The sequence below is a fragment of the Salmo salar genome, chromosome 20, assembly GCF_965601325.2.
Source record: "Salmo salar chromosome 20, fSalSal1, whole genome shotgun sequence".
NCBI lineage: Eukaryota > Metazoa > Chordata > Actinopteri > Salmoniformes > Salmonidae > Salmo > Salmo salar.
This window is the reverse complement of record NC_138310.1, coordinates 51528600-51546585: the sequence shown is the minus strand read 5'-3', so window position 1 is coordinate 51546585 and position 17986 is coordinate 51528600. Positions and strand designations below refer to the sequence as shown.

Genomic DNA, 17986 nt, shown 5'->3' with positions numbered 1-17986 from the left:
ACGCCCCCTTGAACAGCCGCTCTCTCGTTGCTCTGGAAACGGCCCGTGTACCTGTGCACGTCATCAGCCGCTGTTCTGTGTGCTTCTCCTTTTGCCATGCAGTGTGTAAATAAAGTGAATAGGCAGCAAAGATTCGGCTATTAGTCGGCAGAGGTGGAAGTTAAGAGTGATGAATAACTGAATAACAGTCTACTTTATTATTGACTTGGTTTGTAAAAGTCAGTCAAAAAAACGACAATAAAACAAAAATATTAAAGTTATCTACAAACACATGAGAGAACATTTCTTTAATGAGCAAAAGCAGAACATTTAGAAATTGTAATAAATGAGATAGCTGCAAGTACTAGCTAATATTGCCCCTTTATTGAGCACTAGAATTTATATATTACATTACATAGCAGTATGGAATGTTTGACCAAGTGTGTTGCTGGAAAAAAGGAAAACAGAAAACTTAAAAATATTTTGAAAATAGAAAGGTAATTGAGTTTGGCCTTTTTCGACAGAAAGCGGATTTGTGCTTTCCTGGTGTTGCTGCAATGCTGCCATCTAGTGATGAATTGACTGAACATTCATGACTAAATGACGTATGAACGTCTGTAAACAATAATAACAATGGTAATATGAAATAAAAATCTTAAATAAGAGAGAGAGAGAGCTAAATGAAGAGATTAATGTAGAATTTTTGTAGGCTTTCCTTGATGTTTTATGAGTACATGGTCAACTGAAGCCACTGCGGAGAAAGCAGAACACAATAAGAGGTGTGGTTATTGAGGTCTAATTTCAGTTCCTATATCCAGTCATTAATCTTTAAAAAAGTCCCTAACCCTAAACACAACATTTAAATTCAAAGAGCAAATAGTGAAAACTAATTTACCTCCTGGATGTTGACTTTGATGATTCCATCATCGTCTTTGTCCAGAGTCTTGAAAGCTCCTGAAAATGCACAAAACACTATTACTGAAGGGTAATGAAAAGGAAATAGTCTGAAATCAAGAACATAATCGGACTGAGCAGGGGATCATTGAGGATCAGTCACTTACGACACATGGCGTCCAGTCTGACCAGGCACCCAATGTAGTTGTCAAAGTCCATGTTGCCCTGTTCATCACTGTACCTGCGGACCATCAACTGGAAGAGCTGGTCGTTGAGAGGGAAGCCTGCACACGGACAGAACAGGAGAGAGACACCAATGAGACCAAACACATATATGCAGGAACAAGCTGGCTTTCATCAGTTCATCAGTCATGACTGTTTGTTGTCACTGTTACAAGGGCCTTATGATGACAAAGATACGCTGTGTACTACTCCCTTCACAGAACAGCGTAAACTGGCTCTAACCAGAATATAAAGAGAAGTGGGAGGCCCCGGTGCACAACTGAGCAAGAGGACAAGTACCTTAGAGTGTCTAGTTTGAGAAACAGACGCCTCAGAAGTTCTCAACTGGCAGCTTCATTAAATAGTACCCGCAAAACACCAGTCTCAACGTCAACAGTGAAGAGGCGACTCCGGGATGCTGGCCTTCTCGGCAGAGTTGCAAAGAAAAAGCCATATCTTAGACTGGCCAATAAAATAAAAGATTAAGATGGGCAAAAGAACACAGACACTGAACAGAGGAACTCTGCCTAGAAGGCCAGCATCCCGGACTCGCCTCTTCACTGTTGACGTTGAAACTGGTGTTTTGCGGGTACTATTTAATGAAGCAGCCAGTTGAGAACTTCTGAGGCGTCTGTTTCTCAAACTAGACACTCTAAGGTACTTGTCCTCTTGCTCAGTTGTGCACCGGGGCCTCCCACTTCTCTTTATATTCTGGTAAGAGCCAGTTTGCGCTGTTCTGTGAAGGGAGTAGTACACAGCGTTGTACGAGATCTTCAGTTTCTTGGCAATTTCTCGCATGGAATAGCCTTCATGTATCAGAACAAGAATAGACTGACGAGTTTCAGAAGAAAGTGCTTTGTTTCTGGCCATTTTGAGCCTGTAATCCAACCCACAAATGCTGATGCTCCAGATCCTCAACTAGTCTAAAGAAGGCCAGTTTTATTGCTTCTTTAATCAGAACAAGAGTTTTCAGCTGTGCTAACATAATTGCAAGAGGGTTTTCTAATGATCAATTAGCCTTTTAAAATGACAAACTTGGATTAGCTAACACAACGTGCCATTGGAACACAGGAGTAATGGTTGCTGATAAAGGGCCTCTGTACACCTATGTAGATATTTCATTAGAAATCAGCTGTTTCCAGCTACAATAGTCATTTACAACATGAACAATGTCTACACTGTATTTCTAATCAATTTGATGTTTTTTAATGAACCAAAAGATTGCTTTTCTTTCAAAAACAAGGAAATTTGTAAGTGACTCGAAACTTTTGAACGGTAATGTATATGCAGGAACAAGCTAGCTTTCATCAGTTATCATGGCTGTCTGTTGTCACTGTTATGACACTGTTATAAAGGCCTTATGATGACAAAGAAATATGCATTCCCATGTTTCGGATCTCATGATCTCTGAGCTCACCTGCAGCTTTGAAGGCAGCGGGAAGCTCTTGTGAGGAGATGAGCCCTGAGCGGTCTGCGTCATTTGATATGTAGATGCACTGAATCAGAACGGAAATAAGGTTACACAAGAGGTCAAAGTTCACAGCACCTTTTATTAAGAGTGTATTAACATAACATTTATAAAACAACATTCTTACATTAATGGAGTAAGAGGACAGTTGGAAGTTGTACGGGGTGTTATATGAATTTCTTGCAAATACATGTAAATCATTTCTAACTCAAGGCAAACGTTTCACGGAAATGTCCATCATTTCACACAATTGTTCATACAGTGCCGATTGTCAAAAATGTGACAAGAGGACTGAACTCACCTGCCATTTCTTGATGTTGTTCCATAAAAACTTGAACTCATGGAAACCTAGCTTTCCTGTGCTGTCGCTCTGTGTGCTCAGGGTTAAGGTAAAACTTAATATCAACTACTCTGATAGTATAGAATAGTATAGTATAGTCCTCCATCCTAATACAGACACTGATGTGGAAGGATACATCCATGACAGCCACCATGCTCCTACATGACTCGATGCTAAAGCCATCAGTCTTCAGGTCACTACCTGAAATGAACACAGACAGACCACTCCTTCACTACAACACAGAAAACCATTCCATGGAACCAGTCTTGCGCTTAGACTCCATTATGTGTGCAAGAAGTGTACAAAGACAAATATAGACATAAGCATAGTGTTTGTGTAAGAATAGGACTCACGTTTTCCAATGATCCTGTTGAGGATGTTCATCAGTTCAGTGGGGCTCACCTCCATGTCCTATAATACACAGATAGATACACAAGTAAATCCTCATACGCTGTAAATGCCTACATGTATCTGGGTCACAACTCAGCTCACAAAAGGATAAGGACACTGAGACTACTTTAATGAACAGATGTTTTAGGAGTACAATCATGGACCAAATACATAGTTCTCTCTGTATTTGTGCGTGACATATTATAACCAAAATTATGGTAACAACTTCACAACTTTAAGCAGGTACATTTGCAACAGGTATATCTTTAGGATTCATTCCATATGCATATTGTGTTCCCTCCACTTATGAGTAAGGCCTTAATAAGGCTGTCCAGTCATCAGTTTAAAGTCAACCACTGCCAGACGAGTGCCCAGAAAAACATGTAATACATGTATCCACTCCCAGCAACAGTATATGACTCACACAGCCTCCACCCCCACCCACACAAAACTAACCAGCCAGGAGTCAGACAATGGTAGGTATAGAGAGAGAGGAGGAACCAGTCTCTCTTCTTGCTGTCTGTGGAATAAACCAGGGGTTTGGGTTGTCAACAACCACACCCTGAGCTTCTTACTCCACCACTGCCTGATCCAATAGCAGTCATATGAGCCTACAGTAGCTGTTGAGAAGGGAAACATCTGTGGAGCCCTGGGCTACTACACATGGCCAGAACCAAAGGGGGCGGAATCAATGATTTAAACCAACAGAAAGTCTTTACTATACTCTACTAAAAGGCTTCTATCGGTTGGCAGCAGCGAATGACAGACAGCACATTAGAAGCGTCATTTCCAACATCTTTGGGTGGCTGGATGAACCACATTCTGAGGTCTGGCTCCAGATGAAGCAGGGTGAATGAGTGGAGGGAGGGGTTTAGAATCCAAACTAGGCTTAACTTGGATACAAGAGGCGACAACAGGGCTTCACTTATTGTACCAGTGTAAAATCAGCCCAAAAATGAAATAACATCCATGCCATGGATAGTTGGCTGCACCAACTTCAAAAGACAATACACCACAAACAATACTGTAACTTAATTAACACTGGTCGTTGGTTTGCTCTCTATTACAATAAACCACTAACGGTTGGGTAATGGAGGTGAATAGGATAAGATATGAGAGTAGTAGGAGTGCATAAGTTGAAAACAATAAGTACTTACATCCCCAGCGAGTTGCTGGAACACCTTGCGGAACTGTGTCTCCTCGTCATTCTCCTTCGGATTAGCGTAGGCCAGAGGTCTGCGTGGTGGGGGCTAGGACACAAACACAGACCAGGTTCTGTTAACACTAACACTTACAGCCCTCTTCACTGCAGTCTGGCATGCAGGCCAACACACAGCAACAGTTGTGGCTCATTTGCTCAAAAGAGTAGAGTTTACTTCTAAAACTTTCCAATCCACAGTATTCATAAGACTAGTGTTCTGAGATGTTATAAAGGTTGTTAAAGGGTTAACTCACAGGCTCTGAGGGCACAAATTGACCGGGGTCAACATTGCTGTTGGAGAAAACCAGAAGGACCATTGTCTATTACTATATAATAACTACTGAGTGTGCAACATCATGAATGAATTAAGTCAGTAACCTGACAGGGTGTGTGTGTGTGTGTGTGTGTGTGTGTGTGTGTGTGTGTGTGTGTGTGTGTGTGTGTGTGTGTGTGTGTGTGTGTGTGTGTGTGTGTCTGTCAAAAGGAGCCGGGCCTACCTCACAACATCTAGGATGCCACCAATTAGTTTTTTGGCCAGAAACATCTTGAAGAGGAACTACAGGTGAAAATCTACAAAATAAGCTTAGAGATAAAAAAGAGAATAAGAGTTTGATCATTCAACATCTGATGAAAATCTATTTGTCCACCTTAAACAAAAAGGCGACAACAGAGAGAAAGCAAGATATATACTTTTTGTCCACCTGTAATAAAATATATATACATTGTGTCCACCTGTAATAAAATATATATACAATTTGTCCACCTGTAATAAATGTGTTATTGGTGGGGCTCCCTCAGAAAACTGCAACCTCGCCTGTATTGGTAAGCAGCACAAATAGTAACCTCTGCAGCAGATTTTAAAAGATTTTAAGTGACGAAGAAGGCAAAACAAACGTGAAACAGTCAGATAAACTTGTTAAGGAAATACTTACAGCGACCAATGCGTTGCTGAAGTCGACAAAGACTGATGTGCTGACACTCCTACTAGGTACAAAAACCAGCTTTACAAGTTAGTTTTCAACGCATCAGAGATGTTCGTGTTCTACCTCGGTGATCAGCGCTTCACACCCCTGCCTAGGGAGCACCAAGACAGGTTGTCAATGACTCTGGGTCCTATAATCTCTAGTGCTATGATCAGAAGGACTGATATTTCCCTAATAATTATATTACGGATGATGAGACTTTTTAAAAACCTTTTAATTACACATTTACTACACTTTTATTATGAATGATTCACATTGATTTAACGTAATGAGGGTACATCGACCTTATGGTGTAATGTTAATGTTGAGCAGTGACGTGAGGGGCAAGGAGGTCACGGGGTGAAGGCGGAAGTCTACAGGAATGTTTTAGCAAGCTTGTGTTCAATAAAGCCTTTTTATAACTTAATGTTAAACAGTATAAACGCACAGTAGTCCGTGTCTTCATAAAGTAACCTACACGACAGGCCTAATGTTCAGTGATTTACTGATCCTGTTTAACAAAAAAAAATTATGCCATTTCATGCCCTAATAAATATTAGTTAGAATGGCATTTTTTCATTTGGAATATAGACCTATTTGCCTAACCTACAAAGTGCATGGAATGTTGATGTCTGAAACTGATGAAAACGTTCGAAAAAGAAGAAGCTACACTGCGTGAATTTGTACAATAAGAACGTTCATTGTCGTTCGCCAGTTAAAATATTTTCTACCGTTTGGTGTCCACGGAAGACCGCCGAGATGGTGACGTCAGGCCAAGGACGCAACCAGGAGGGTAGTCTCTAGTTACCACATCCACAAAGTAATAATTATGGCTAAACCCCGCCTATTACTACAATTTATCTTAATCTGATTTGAAACCTAACCTTAGCCTTAACCACACTGCTAACATTATGCCTAACCCTAATCTTACATTAAGACAAAACATACATTTTTATTTTCATACATTTTTATAATATAGCTAATTTTGACTTTGTGTCTGTGGTAACTAGTGACAACCAAGCAGGAGCGCTTGGTACAAGTGGCGAGCGCCATGAAAACAGGGTTATTGACGGGGAACTTGACAGAAGTGTTATTTGTATACATTTTTATTCACTTTACACGCCCGTGTAAAGTGTCCGGGCCGGGTAAATGCAGTGTCAGGGCTGGGTAAATGGATTTTAAGCTGGGACCGAGAGACTGAAAAACAGCTTCTATCTACATTTTACATTTGACATTTTAGTCATTTAGCAGACGCTCTTATCCAGAGCGACTTACAGTAGTGAATACATACATTTCATACCATTTCATGCAGTTTTTTTTGTATCTCAAGGCCATCAGACTGTTAAATAGCCATCACTAGCATATAGAGGCTGCTGCCTATATACATAGACTTGAAATCACTGGCCACTTTAACAAATGGGACACTAGTCACTTGAATAATGTTTACATATTTTGCATTACTCATCTCCTAAGTACAGTATATACTGTATTCTATACTATTCTACTGTGTCTTAGTCTATGCCGCTCTGACATTACTCGTCCATATATTGTATATTCTTAATTCCATTCCTTTACAGAGATTTGTGTGTATTGGGCATATGTTGTGAAATTGTTAGATATTACTTGTTAGATATTACTGCACTGTCAGAGCTAGAAACACAAGCATTTCACTACACCCGCAATAAGATCTGCTAAACACGTGTATGTGACCAATTGTCACGCCCTGACCAGGTGAACTCGGGTATTTTGGTGGGGTGTTGTCTCTTTGTTTTAGAGCAGTTAACGTATCGGCATTTTTTTGATTTTGTGTATGTGTTTAGTTCAGTGTAAAGAATAAACATGTGTTCGCTCCCAGCTGCGTTTTGGTCCGCTTCCTCAACACCCGACGACGAACGTTACAGAACACCCCACCAAACCAGGACCAAGCAGCGGGAGGATAAGTAGCGCGAGAGATGGGCTCGCGAGGGGAAGGAGTTCTGGACCTGGGAGGAGATCATGTCGGGGAAAGGACCCTGGCGAAAGGATTCCCAGGTCGAGGAGGTAATGCCAGCCGGTGGACAGAGTCGCAGGCGGCGGTCGAGGAGGCCCGGAAGACACCCCCAAGAATTTTCTTGGGGGGGGCTAATGGGGTGGTCCGGAAGGGCAGAGGAAGAGCCCAGACCACTGCTCTCATGGGGGATGACGGCGGAGGAGGAGACGGAGATGAGGCGGTTGATTGAGGACCTGCTGAGGGAAGATCTGGAGGAGGAGCCATGGGATGCGGAGTTGCGCGCTGTGTCGCCAGTGCGCCCGCACAGCCTGGTGCGTCCGGTGGACATGCCCAGCACATGCCGTGCTAGGATGGGCATCCAGCCAGGACGAGTGGCTAAACCGGCTCCAAGCTTCAGTTCACCAGTGTGTGTTCACAGTCCTGTCTGGCCCGTTCCTGTTCCCCGCACCAAGCCCGCGGTGCGTGTCCACAGCCCTGTCCGGCCCGTTCCTGTTCCCCGCACCAACCCCACGGTGCGTGTCCACAGCCCTGTCCGGCCCGTTCCTGCTCCCCGCACCAAGCCATGGGAAGCGGAGTTGCGCGCTGTGTCGCCAGTGTGCCCGCACAGCCCGGTGCGTCCGGTGGACATGCCCAGCACATGCCGTGCTAGGATGGGCATCCAGCCAGGACGAGTGGCTAAACCGGCTCCACGCTTCAGTTCACCAGTGCGTGTTCACAGTCCTGTCTGGCCCGTTCCTGTTCCCCGCACCAAGCCCGCGGTGCGTGTCCACAGTCCTGTCCGGCCCGTCCCTGCTCCCCGCACCAAGCCCACGGTGCGTGTCCACAGTCCTGTCCGGCCCGTCCCTGCTCCCTGCACCAAGCCCACGGTGCATGTCCACAGTACTGTCCGGCCCGTTCCTGTTCCCCGCACCAAGCCCGCGGTGCGTGTCCACAGTCTTGTCCGGCCCGTCCCTGCTCCCCGCACCAAGCCCACGGTGCGTGTCCACAGTCCTGTCCGGCCCGTCCCTTCTCCCCGCACCAAGTCAGTGGTGCGTGTCCCCAGTCCGGCCCGGCCCGTTCCTGCTCCCCGCACCAAGCCAGTGGTGCGTGTTCCCAGTCCGGCCCGGCCCGTCCCTGCTCCCCGCACCAGGTCAGTGGTGCGTGTCCCCAGTCCTGTCCGGCCCGTTCCTGTTCCCCGCACCAAGCCCACGGTGCATGTCCACAGTACTGTCCGGCCCGTTCCTGTTCCCCGCACCAAGCCCACAGTGCGTGTCCACAGTCCTGTCCGGCCCGTCCCTGCTCCCCGCACCAAGCCCACGGTGCGTGTCCACAGTCCTGTCCGGCCCGTCCCTGCTCCCCGCACCAAGTCAGTGGTGCGTGTCCCCAGTCCGGCCCGGCCCGTTCCTGCTCCCCGCACCAAGCCAGTGGTGCGTGTTCCCAGTCCGGCCCGGCCCGTCCCTGCTCCCCGCACCAAGCCAGTGGTGCGTGTTCCCAGTCCGGCCCGGCCCGTTCCTGCTCCCCGCACCAAGCCAGTGGTGCGTGTTCCCAGTCCGGCCCGGCCCGTTCCTGCTGCCCGCACCAAGCCAGTGGTGCGTGTTCCCAGTCCGGCACGGCCCGTGTCCTGCCCAATCCTGTTCCGGTCGATGGCTCCGCTCCGGAGCCTGAGCATGCCGCTCCACAGTGGTCCAGTCCGGGCCAGAGGGGTAGGGCTAAGGTGGAGGCGGGGGAAAGAACACGCCCGGGGCCAGAGCCTCCACCGAGGGTGAGGCGCCCACCCGGGTCCCCCCCCAATAGACTTAAGTTTGGTGCGCCGGGAGTACGCACCGTTGGGGGGGGGGGGGTGTACTGTCACGCCCTGACCAGGTGAACTCGGGTATTTTGGTGGGGTGTTGTCTCTTTGTTTTAGAGCAGTTAACGTATCAGCATTTTTTTGATTTTGTGATTGTGTTTAGTTCAGTGTAAAGAATAAACATGTGTTCGCTCCCAGCTGCGTTTTGGTCCGCTTCCTCATCACCCGACGACGAACGTTACACCAATAACATTTTATTTGATTTGATTTAAATGTCAACAGTGTAGTTGCCTTGTCTTCTTGTGCGCAGCACCATGTCCTACCAAAACATAATCGGTAGACACTTGGAGCTTGTTTAGAACATTCTCTATTTAGCCAGATTAATCTATTTCAATAGTTGATATACAGTCGCAATCTACAGAAGGAGGCCTTGAGACAACACTTGCCTTGCTTTAGTTTTACTTTCTGGGAAGGTTGCACTGTAAATCCTGCTACAATGTAACAACAACAATGTAACATTGAAACAGCTTCCACTATATTATAAACAATGTAACACTGTATCATTCTGTCTTCATTAGACCTGCCAAAGTATCCTTATTCTTATACCCTATCAGGGTTAGGAAATGGAGTTGTGTTTCAAGACTACTCACTACAAATAATCTGATCCATTCATTCATAGACTACCCGCCCTCACCCTCGCGTCTAGCTACATTCCTTACTAGCTATTCAGCTATTTTGTTCAGATCATTTGAAACAGGTTTTTTTAACCAGAATATTTTAATCCACCAAAATGTTATCCAAATCTGGCGTAGTACTAACACCTTTGACATTTTGTCACCGCTTGTGTTACAGGAAACTTTGAAGAAGCAGAGCTTTTTCCTCTTCACCAAGACAATGATTAACAATAATGTCATTCAGCTGAAATGCAATTACTATCTTGAAGAAATTACAAGATTATGTTAATAATACTGTTATTTAATCAAATGGTTGTTTTATGCAACAATATAGGGTTCTTAGAACTCTATTGTGTCTGTGTGAACTGAGAGGAGCTTCTGAGATTGAACTCTAGCAACTGATTTATGATCGTCTTGTTGTCTCTCGGAGCCCGCATTCCATAGAATGAGTTAGTGTTTGTGTCCCGGGAGGTAGCAGGGTGGAGATGGCTCTGGTATGGATAATGATGAGAGGAACTTTGTTTTGGGGGCCAGACCCTGGTTTCTACACAATGAGAACAGTCTTAACAGCAGATACTGTCTGCTGTGAATTATTAGTATATTTCATACAAATCCTAACCTTGTGACCCATTCCATACATCTGTTGTTTGTCATGAACATTCAGGAGGATGTACTTTGCTATAAAATACTGTGGCTCAAATCCGCTCGTTGGGCTCTCAACAAATCACCTATTGGTGGGTCATTGACAAGCTCCATTACTGCAGTAATTAAATAATAAAGTTTGATTGTTTTGAAGAAATCTAAAAGTCTCTCCTTTTGATTAGAATAATTCCACGACAGCAGGCTATAACCTCTCTTATGTTTCTGCAAGTTAGGATAAAACTCAGTTATTTACTGAACCTTGTAGAATATCATATAGCAAGAACATGATTGCCCCTTCCTACGACTAGAATTGTAGGATGGTATACTGTCAATGCAGGATATTTATATGATTGTCACGGATCCCCCGGTACTGCTGCTCATTCCGTTCACTAGCTCCGGAGGTCTACGTCACCGGCCTTCTAGGCGTCACTGAACTGGACTCAATACCACCAACCCCGGACTGTCTTGTCTCATTATGCACACCTAGTTCCGATTCCCCCTCATTAGTAAGTTATATATGTGCCCTCTGGTTCCCCATTGTCCTTGTCGGTTATTGTTACCATGTCCGTTGGTCCTGTGAGTACCTGTGCTGTTGCTTCCATGCTACGTGTATTTGTGCACTTGTTTTATGGGTCTTGTCCCGTGTATTATTTAGAAGTTTACACCTCGCTCTCTTGTTTGGGTGTAGAAAATAAAAAAAACTATTACGTATTCCTGCGCCTGTCTCCAATCATTAGACAACGTGGCAATGATATAATTTACTGTATACAATAAGCTACTTTATTATGTATATAGTAAGAGCATGGGGAGGAAGTTAATGGGGGAGGAAGTAGTAGCCTCTAGCCCTGACTCTGGCCCTCAGACAGGAACAGATCTGGAGAGAGCTCTATGACTAAGTTGTTTTCATAAGATGTCTGCTGTTTCAGGGTTGACGGAACACTGTGAACCTCCGGTAAAACTCAACATCTCCTCGTACCTAAGGAGCTCCCGCTGCTTTGATGAGGTATTCGGTCTCGACGTAAGTTCCTCTCTCTCATTTAGAAACTAACTGCACTCTGATTGGGCTCATTCAGGCTGTTGTATTCCATAAACTCTCCAGCTTTTCCTTTGTTCAGCTTGTTCCTTGTTCTCAATTTAACAACAGGAAATGCAAGATTTAGGGTCTCAATAAGGATTCATGTTTTATGACTGTATAGACAGTGTGGTTTGTGCAAATACTTATTAACTTAATCAAACCTGTTTGATTTGCAGCCTCTGAAGGCAGGGAGCTACTTCAGAACGACAGCTGTGAAACAGGAAGGAGGCAGTGGGTTCTATGTGTTTTATCAGTACCCTGCCATTTGAGTGCACACAGCCCATGATCCTCAGTGAGGTCCAATATGTGGCAATGGAGGGTCTGATAAGAAAGCATAGTGGCACTTTATTTTACGGTACCTCAGAAATATCCCTGCATTTACATGGTAAAATGATATTTACACAGTAATGATAGACTCTACAGCTACGCCATGTAATGCAATATTCAGAGATACACGTCTGGTTCTGTGAGATTAATAACATATGAATGACCTTTCTTTTTAAATAAGAGAACTTTGATAATAGCTAACTTCCTATTAAATGGCAAGTAGAACTAGTGGGATCAGTACAGTGAAATAAAGTGCGGGGAAAAGCATACTGCAAACAGCACAACGGTGAAACAAATACCACAACCTCATATGTTCCACCTCACTCTTTCATGTTGTGTTCCTGAGTTTCTTTGTTCACAAAAGTGCGACCTAATGGCCTGGTACTCAGGGCTCTATTGTTCCTCCATCAGGTCTTAATGGCCTGGTACTCAGGGCTCTATTGTCCCTCCATCAGGTCCTAATGGTCTGGTACTCAGGGCTCTATTGTCCCTCCAGCAGGTCTTAATGGCCTGGTACTCAGGGCTCTATTGACCCTCCATCAGGTCCTAATGGCATGGTACTCAGGGCTCTATTGTCCCTCCATCAGGTCCTAATGGCCTGGTACTCAGGGCTCAAATATCACTCTGACATCAATGCAAATGCATGGAAAATCACATCAAACACTTATCATCAAAACAGTAAGACCATTCTACTATTAAAACTCACCTCACTAAGATGATACATTTGAAGAAAGAAGTTCAACAGCAGGTTGAGACAGGCTTTGAAACCACATCCATGTTTTGCACTAACACGATGAAGCGGACAGCGCATTCTAAGGTGATGATTCATTCAAAACACTCATTTGCGTATTAGAGCTTATGCATATGCCTAGGCTTATGAGCCCAAGCCCCCCCCCCCCCAAAAAATGGAATAACAATTATTATTGTCGTTATACAATACATAGCCTAACGCATATTACGCATGGCAGAAAAACGTTAACGTTATTTTCTAATTGAACTTTTATTTAACTAGGCAAGACAGTTAAGAACATATTCTTATTTACAATGACGGCCTACCAAAAGGCAAAAGGACTCCTGTGGGGATAGGGGCTGGGATTAAAAATAAATTAAATAGAAATATAGGACAATACACACATCACGACAAGGGACACAACATTACATAAAGAGAGACCTAAGATGACAACATAGCATGGCAGCAACACATGACAACACAGCATGGTAGCAACACAACATGACAACAACATGGTAGCAACACAACATGGTAGAAGCACAACATGGTACAGGCACAAACCAGGGTACAAACATTGTTGGGCACAGACAACAGCACAAAGGGCAAGAAGGTAGAGACAACAATACATCATGCAAAGCAGCCACAACTGTCAGTAAGAGTGTTCATGATTGAGTCTTTGAATGAAGAGATTGAGATTAAACTATCCAGTTTGAGTGTTTGTTGCAGCTCGTTCCAGTCGCTAGCTGCAGCGAACTGAAAGGGGAAAGGAAAGGGGGATGCCTAGTCAGTTGTACAACTGAATGCCTTCAACTGAAATGTGTCTTCCACATTAAGACATGCGACCCAGGAATGTGTGTGCTTTGGGGACCTTTAACAGAATGTGTCTGGCAGAACGGGTGTTGTATGTGGAGGATGAGGGCTGCAGTAGATATCTCAGATGGGGGGAGTGAGGCCTAAGACGGTTTTATAAATAAGGCCTGAAGGTCACTGACGTCATCATGATTCGACCTTGTTATTTTCCAAGTTCCCAGTTGTCTTGATAGCACCATAAATCCAGTGAATGTCAGACTTTGATGACAAAATTTGCCCACAAAGGACCGCCGCACCACCTTCCTGTTCAAGTGAGCACAGCACAACAAGGTGAATTATGTAATATGCCAGGGAGATATGTATACTGTAGCTAAGAAAGTACTACTAAGTGTATATTGTGTAGTAAGTTGTTAGTAGCCTATGTGCCTCACCCTAATAATTTGGTCTATTTTCCCCTCTTAATTTCGCCTACTGTTCCTAATTGGTGGTGCACATGTAGCCGATAACCTGTTTTTGAGAAATGTAATCATTGAATATTGTAAGAGCTTGTCACGTCCTGACCAGAAGAGGGAGTAGTTGTTTAGTATTTTTGGTCAGGACGTAGCAGAAGTACTGTGTTGTGTGTTTTTCTGGTATTTCTGTTTCTATGTTGGTCTGTGTGGCTCCCGATCAGGGCCAGCTGGTTATCGTTGTTCCTGATTGGGAGTCATATATTAGGAGTGTGTTTGTCACCTGGTTTTTGTGGGTTGTTTTATTTCGCACTGCTACGTATAGTTATAGCCTGTGAAACTGTCTCCTGTCGTTCTAGTTTATTGTTTTTCCGTGTGCATCAAACTTAATAAAATGATGTGGAACACGCAACCCGCAGCGTATTGGTCTGACAGTGATTTCTCCTTATCGTCAGACGACGAAGCTTGTGACAGAACAACCCACCAAACCAAGACCAAGCAGCGGAGAAAGGAGCGGCAGGTTGAGGATATGGACTATCGTGAGAGATGGAGTTGGGAACAAATTCTGGCCGGAGAGGGCCCGTGGAGGAAGGCTGGTGAGGACTGGGAACGCTACCGGGGTACACGACTGGCGAGGAAGCCGGAGAAGCGCCCCCAATATTTTTTTGGGGGGAGGCACACGGGTAGTTTGGCTAGGCCAAGGAAGAGCCATAAGCCAGCTACCCGTGAGTATGTGGAGGAGCGTATGGAGTGGAGGGCGCCGTGTTTTGCTAAGGTGCGCACAATCTCGCCCATACGCACGCACAGGCCGGTGCGCGCTATTCCAGCCCCTCGCAGATGCCGTGCTAGAGTGGGCATCCAGCCTGGTAGGAGGATGCTTGCTCAGCGCGTCTGGTCGCCGGTACGCTTCTTCGGACCAGGCTACCCTACGCCCGCTCTACGCACAGTAACCATCAAGACCCTGCACAGCCCAGTTCGCCCTGTACCAGCACCCCGCTTGTGCAGGGCTGCTAGTTCCATCCAGCCAGGACGGGTTGTGCAGGAGGTGCGGTCAAGGCCACCTGTGCGCCTCCATGGCCCAGTCTTTCCGGTTCCCGCCTCTCGTGCTGACCCGGAAGTGAGTACCTCCAGTCTGGCACGACCAGTACCAGCACCACGGATCAAGCTTCCCATGGGTCAGCCTAGTCCTAGTCAGCCTGTTCCCGCTCCTCGCACTAGCCATGGGGTGCGTGGTTTAAAACTGGCAGTTCCAGTACCAGCACCACGCATTAGGCTTATAGTGCATAATAGTAGTTCCTCTCGGCCGGTTCCTGCTTCCCGCACTAGCCCTAGGGTGCGTGTCTTCAGCCTGGTACCTCCTCTACCAGCCCCACGCATCCGGCACCAGTGTGCAGTCCAGAGTATCCGGCACCAGTGTGCAGTCCAGAGTATCCGGCAACAGTGTCCAGTCCGGAACCGGGGGAGTCTGTCTGCGACCCGGAGCCGGGGGAGTCTGCCTGCGACCCGGAGCCGGGGGAGTCTGCCTGCGACCCGGAGCCGGGGGAGTCTGCCTGCGACCCGGAGCCGGGGGAGTCTGCCTGCGACCCGGAACCGGGGGAGTCTGCCTGCGATCCGGAACCGAGGGAGTCTGTCAGCGATCCGGAACTGAATAAGTGCTTGATTAACTGTGAACTAAATGAGTCTACCTACAGCATTAAACGGAATGAGTCTGCCTACGATCCGGAACTGAATGAGTCTGCCTACGACCTGGAACTGAGCAAGTCTGCCTACGACCTGGAACTGAGCAAGTCTGCCTACAGTCTGGAGGGCAGTAGGCCCGAACCAGAGCCACCTCCAGGATAGGTGGGTTGGGGAGGGGTGGTGTAGCACAAGTGCCATCGTTGATGGCAGCCACCCTTCTTTTTTAGGTTCATGCGGGGTATGCACCTTTGGGGGGGGGGGGGAGGGGGGGGGGGGGTACTGTCACGTCCTGACCAGTAGAGGGAGTAGTTGTTTAGTATTTTTGGTCGTCAGAACGTGGCAGAAGTACTGTGTTCTGTGTGTTTTTCTGGTATTTCTGTTTCTATGTTGGTCTGTGTGGCTCCCGATCAGGGACAGCTGGTTATCATTGTTCCTGATTGGGAGTCATATTAGGAGTGTTTTTGTCACCTGGTTTTTGTGGGTTTTATTTCGCACTGCTACGTATAGTTATAGCCTGTGAAACTGTCTCCTGTCGTTCTAGTTTGTTTTTCAGTGCGCATCAAAATTAATAAAATGTGGAACACGCAACCCGCTGCGTATTGGTCTAACAGTGATTTCTCCTTATCGTCAGACGACGAAGCTTGTGACAGAGCTTTCATTGTCTTTTTATTATGCCTCCTTTATTCATCCTATGATTCTGACCTGGTGTACAGGGAGAACTGTAAGAATGGCCCATGTTCTGAATTCTGTTGCTGTACATTTCAAAAGTTCTGAACAAATAGTTATGACTACGTTCGTCCTAGCTTGCTCATTGTCTTAATCGAAATTACGGATTGCCTCTTATCCGCTTGTCGTCCCCTTGTGCCATGGTTTCTACTGACAATTGAGATGTACAAACTGTTTTTTTTAAGCAAGTTAGCCATATCAGCTCAGTTTTTTAAAAAGGCAGTAAACGAGGCAAAATGAACTGTTTTGTTGCCAGGCAAGGCTCCGCTTATAGCCAGGTGTAGCAGTAGTAAGGTGTTGGGACTGCTGTTGGGACTCTGCTGTTAGGACAGCTATGTATCCCCCTAACAGTTTGTGGACACCGTCTGTCACCGTTATAGTGAAATGAATGTATTGTTTAGTGATGTGTTGTGTGGTGTGGTGGCTTTGCCAGCATTTTTTGGTTTGCCCCACCAAGATTGACATGCTAAAATCGCCACTGCCTGTAACGAACACCAAAGGAGATCACATCAATCCACCTCATCCGCCGATGTCGCACTTCCACTCAATGGAAGGGAACACGATGGTGGTCTCTGTTTTGCTCTACAACCCCCGCAAGTATCACAGGACTTGTCTGAACGTGACCCATACAAACGGAGGAAAGGAGGTTCTGTAATTTTGTGCCCAAAGAAAGAAGTGGTTACATTTGTGAAACAATATATACTGCTCAAAAAAATAAAGGGAACACTTAAACAACACAATGTAACTCCAAGTCAATCACACTTCTGTGAAATCAAACTGTCCACTTAGGAAGCAACACTGATTGACAATAAATTTCACATGCTGTTGTGCAAATGGAATAGACAATAGGTGGAAATTATAGGCAATAAGCAAGACACCCCCAATAAAGGAGTGGTTCTGCAGGTGGAGACCACAGTCCACTTCTCAGTTCCTATGCTTCCTGGCTGATGTTTTGGTCACTTTTGAATGCTGGCGGTGCTTTCACTCTAGTGGTAGCATGAGACGGAGTCTACAACCCACACAAGTGGCTCAGGTAGTGCAGCTCATCCAGGATGGCACATCAATGCGAGCTGTGGCAAGAATGTCTGCTGTGTCTGTCAGCGTAGTGTCCAGAGCATGGAGGCGCTACCAGGAGACAGGCAAGTACATCAGGAGAGGTAGAGGAGGCAGTAGGAGGGCAACAACCCAGCAGCAGGACCGCTACCTCCGCCTTTGTGCAAGGAGGAGCAGGAGGAGCACTGCAAAATGACCTCCAGCAGGCCACAAATGTGCATGTGTCTGCTCAAACGGTCAGAAACAGACTCCATGAGGGTGGTATGAGGGCCCGACGTCCACAGGTGAGGGTTGTGCTTTCAGCCCAACACCGTGCAGAACGTTTGGCATTTGCCAGAGAACACCAAGATTGGCAAATTCGCCACTGGCGCCCTGTGCTCTTCACAGATGAAAGCAGGTTCACACTGAGCACGTGACAGACGTGACAGAGTCTGGAGACGCCGTGGAGAACGTTCTGCTGCCTGCAACATCCTCCAGCATGACCGGTTTGGCGGTGGGTCAGTCATGGTGTGGGGTGGAATTTCTTTGGGGGGCCGCACAGCCCTCCATGTGCTTGCCAGAGGTAGCCTGACTGCCATTAGGTACCGAGATGAGATCCTCAGACCC

At 46.1% G+C, this 17986-nt stretch overlaps 1 protein-coding gene across 2 annotated transcripts; it reads right to left on the bottom strand.

Moving 5' to 3' along the window:
- Nucleotides 1–272: 272 nt before the first annotated feature.
- LOC106580760 (calpain small subunit 1) lies at nt 273–5583 on the bottom strand. Of its 2 annotated transcripts, none has more exons than XM_045703581.2 (11): nt 5427–5583; nt 4992–5076; nt 4749–4785; nt 4451–4543; nt 3257–3314; nt 3040–3104; nt 2865–2933; nt 2513–2591; nt 1041–1157; nt 875–933; nt 273–730 (listed from the first exon to the last, which is right to left on the bottom strand). In XM_045703581.2, the coding sequence occupies exons 2-11, from the start codon at nt 5036–5038 to the stop codon at nt 704–706; spliced, it is 651 nt and encodes a 216-aa protein (XP_045559537.1). In that variant the 5' UTR covers nt 5039–5076; nt 5427–5583; the 3' UTR covers nt 273–703. The 2 variants fall into 2 exon arrangements, with proteins under 2 accessions (XP_045559537.1, XP_045559538.1); XM_045703582.2 differs by lacking the exon at nt 5427–5583 and adding an exon at nt 5258–5385.
- Between the last annotated feature and the right edge of the window lie 12403 nt (nt 5584–17986).

Bases quoted from the DNA above. Each gene is read 5' to 3' on its own strand.
- LOC106580760 (XM_045703581.2), bottom strand. From the start codon at position 5,038: ATGTTTCTGGCCAAAAAACTAATTGGTGGCATCCTAGATGTTGTGAG. The intron at 1,158-2,512 runs GTGAGCTCAGAG...GTCCGTGTGCAG, and splicing joins CGCTGCCTTCAAAGCTGCAG to GCTTCCCTCTCAACGACCAG. The intron at 731-874 runs GTAAATTAGTTT...CTTTCTCCGCAG, and splicing joins TCAAAGTCAACATCCAGGAG to TGGCTTCAGTTGACCATGTA.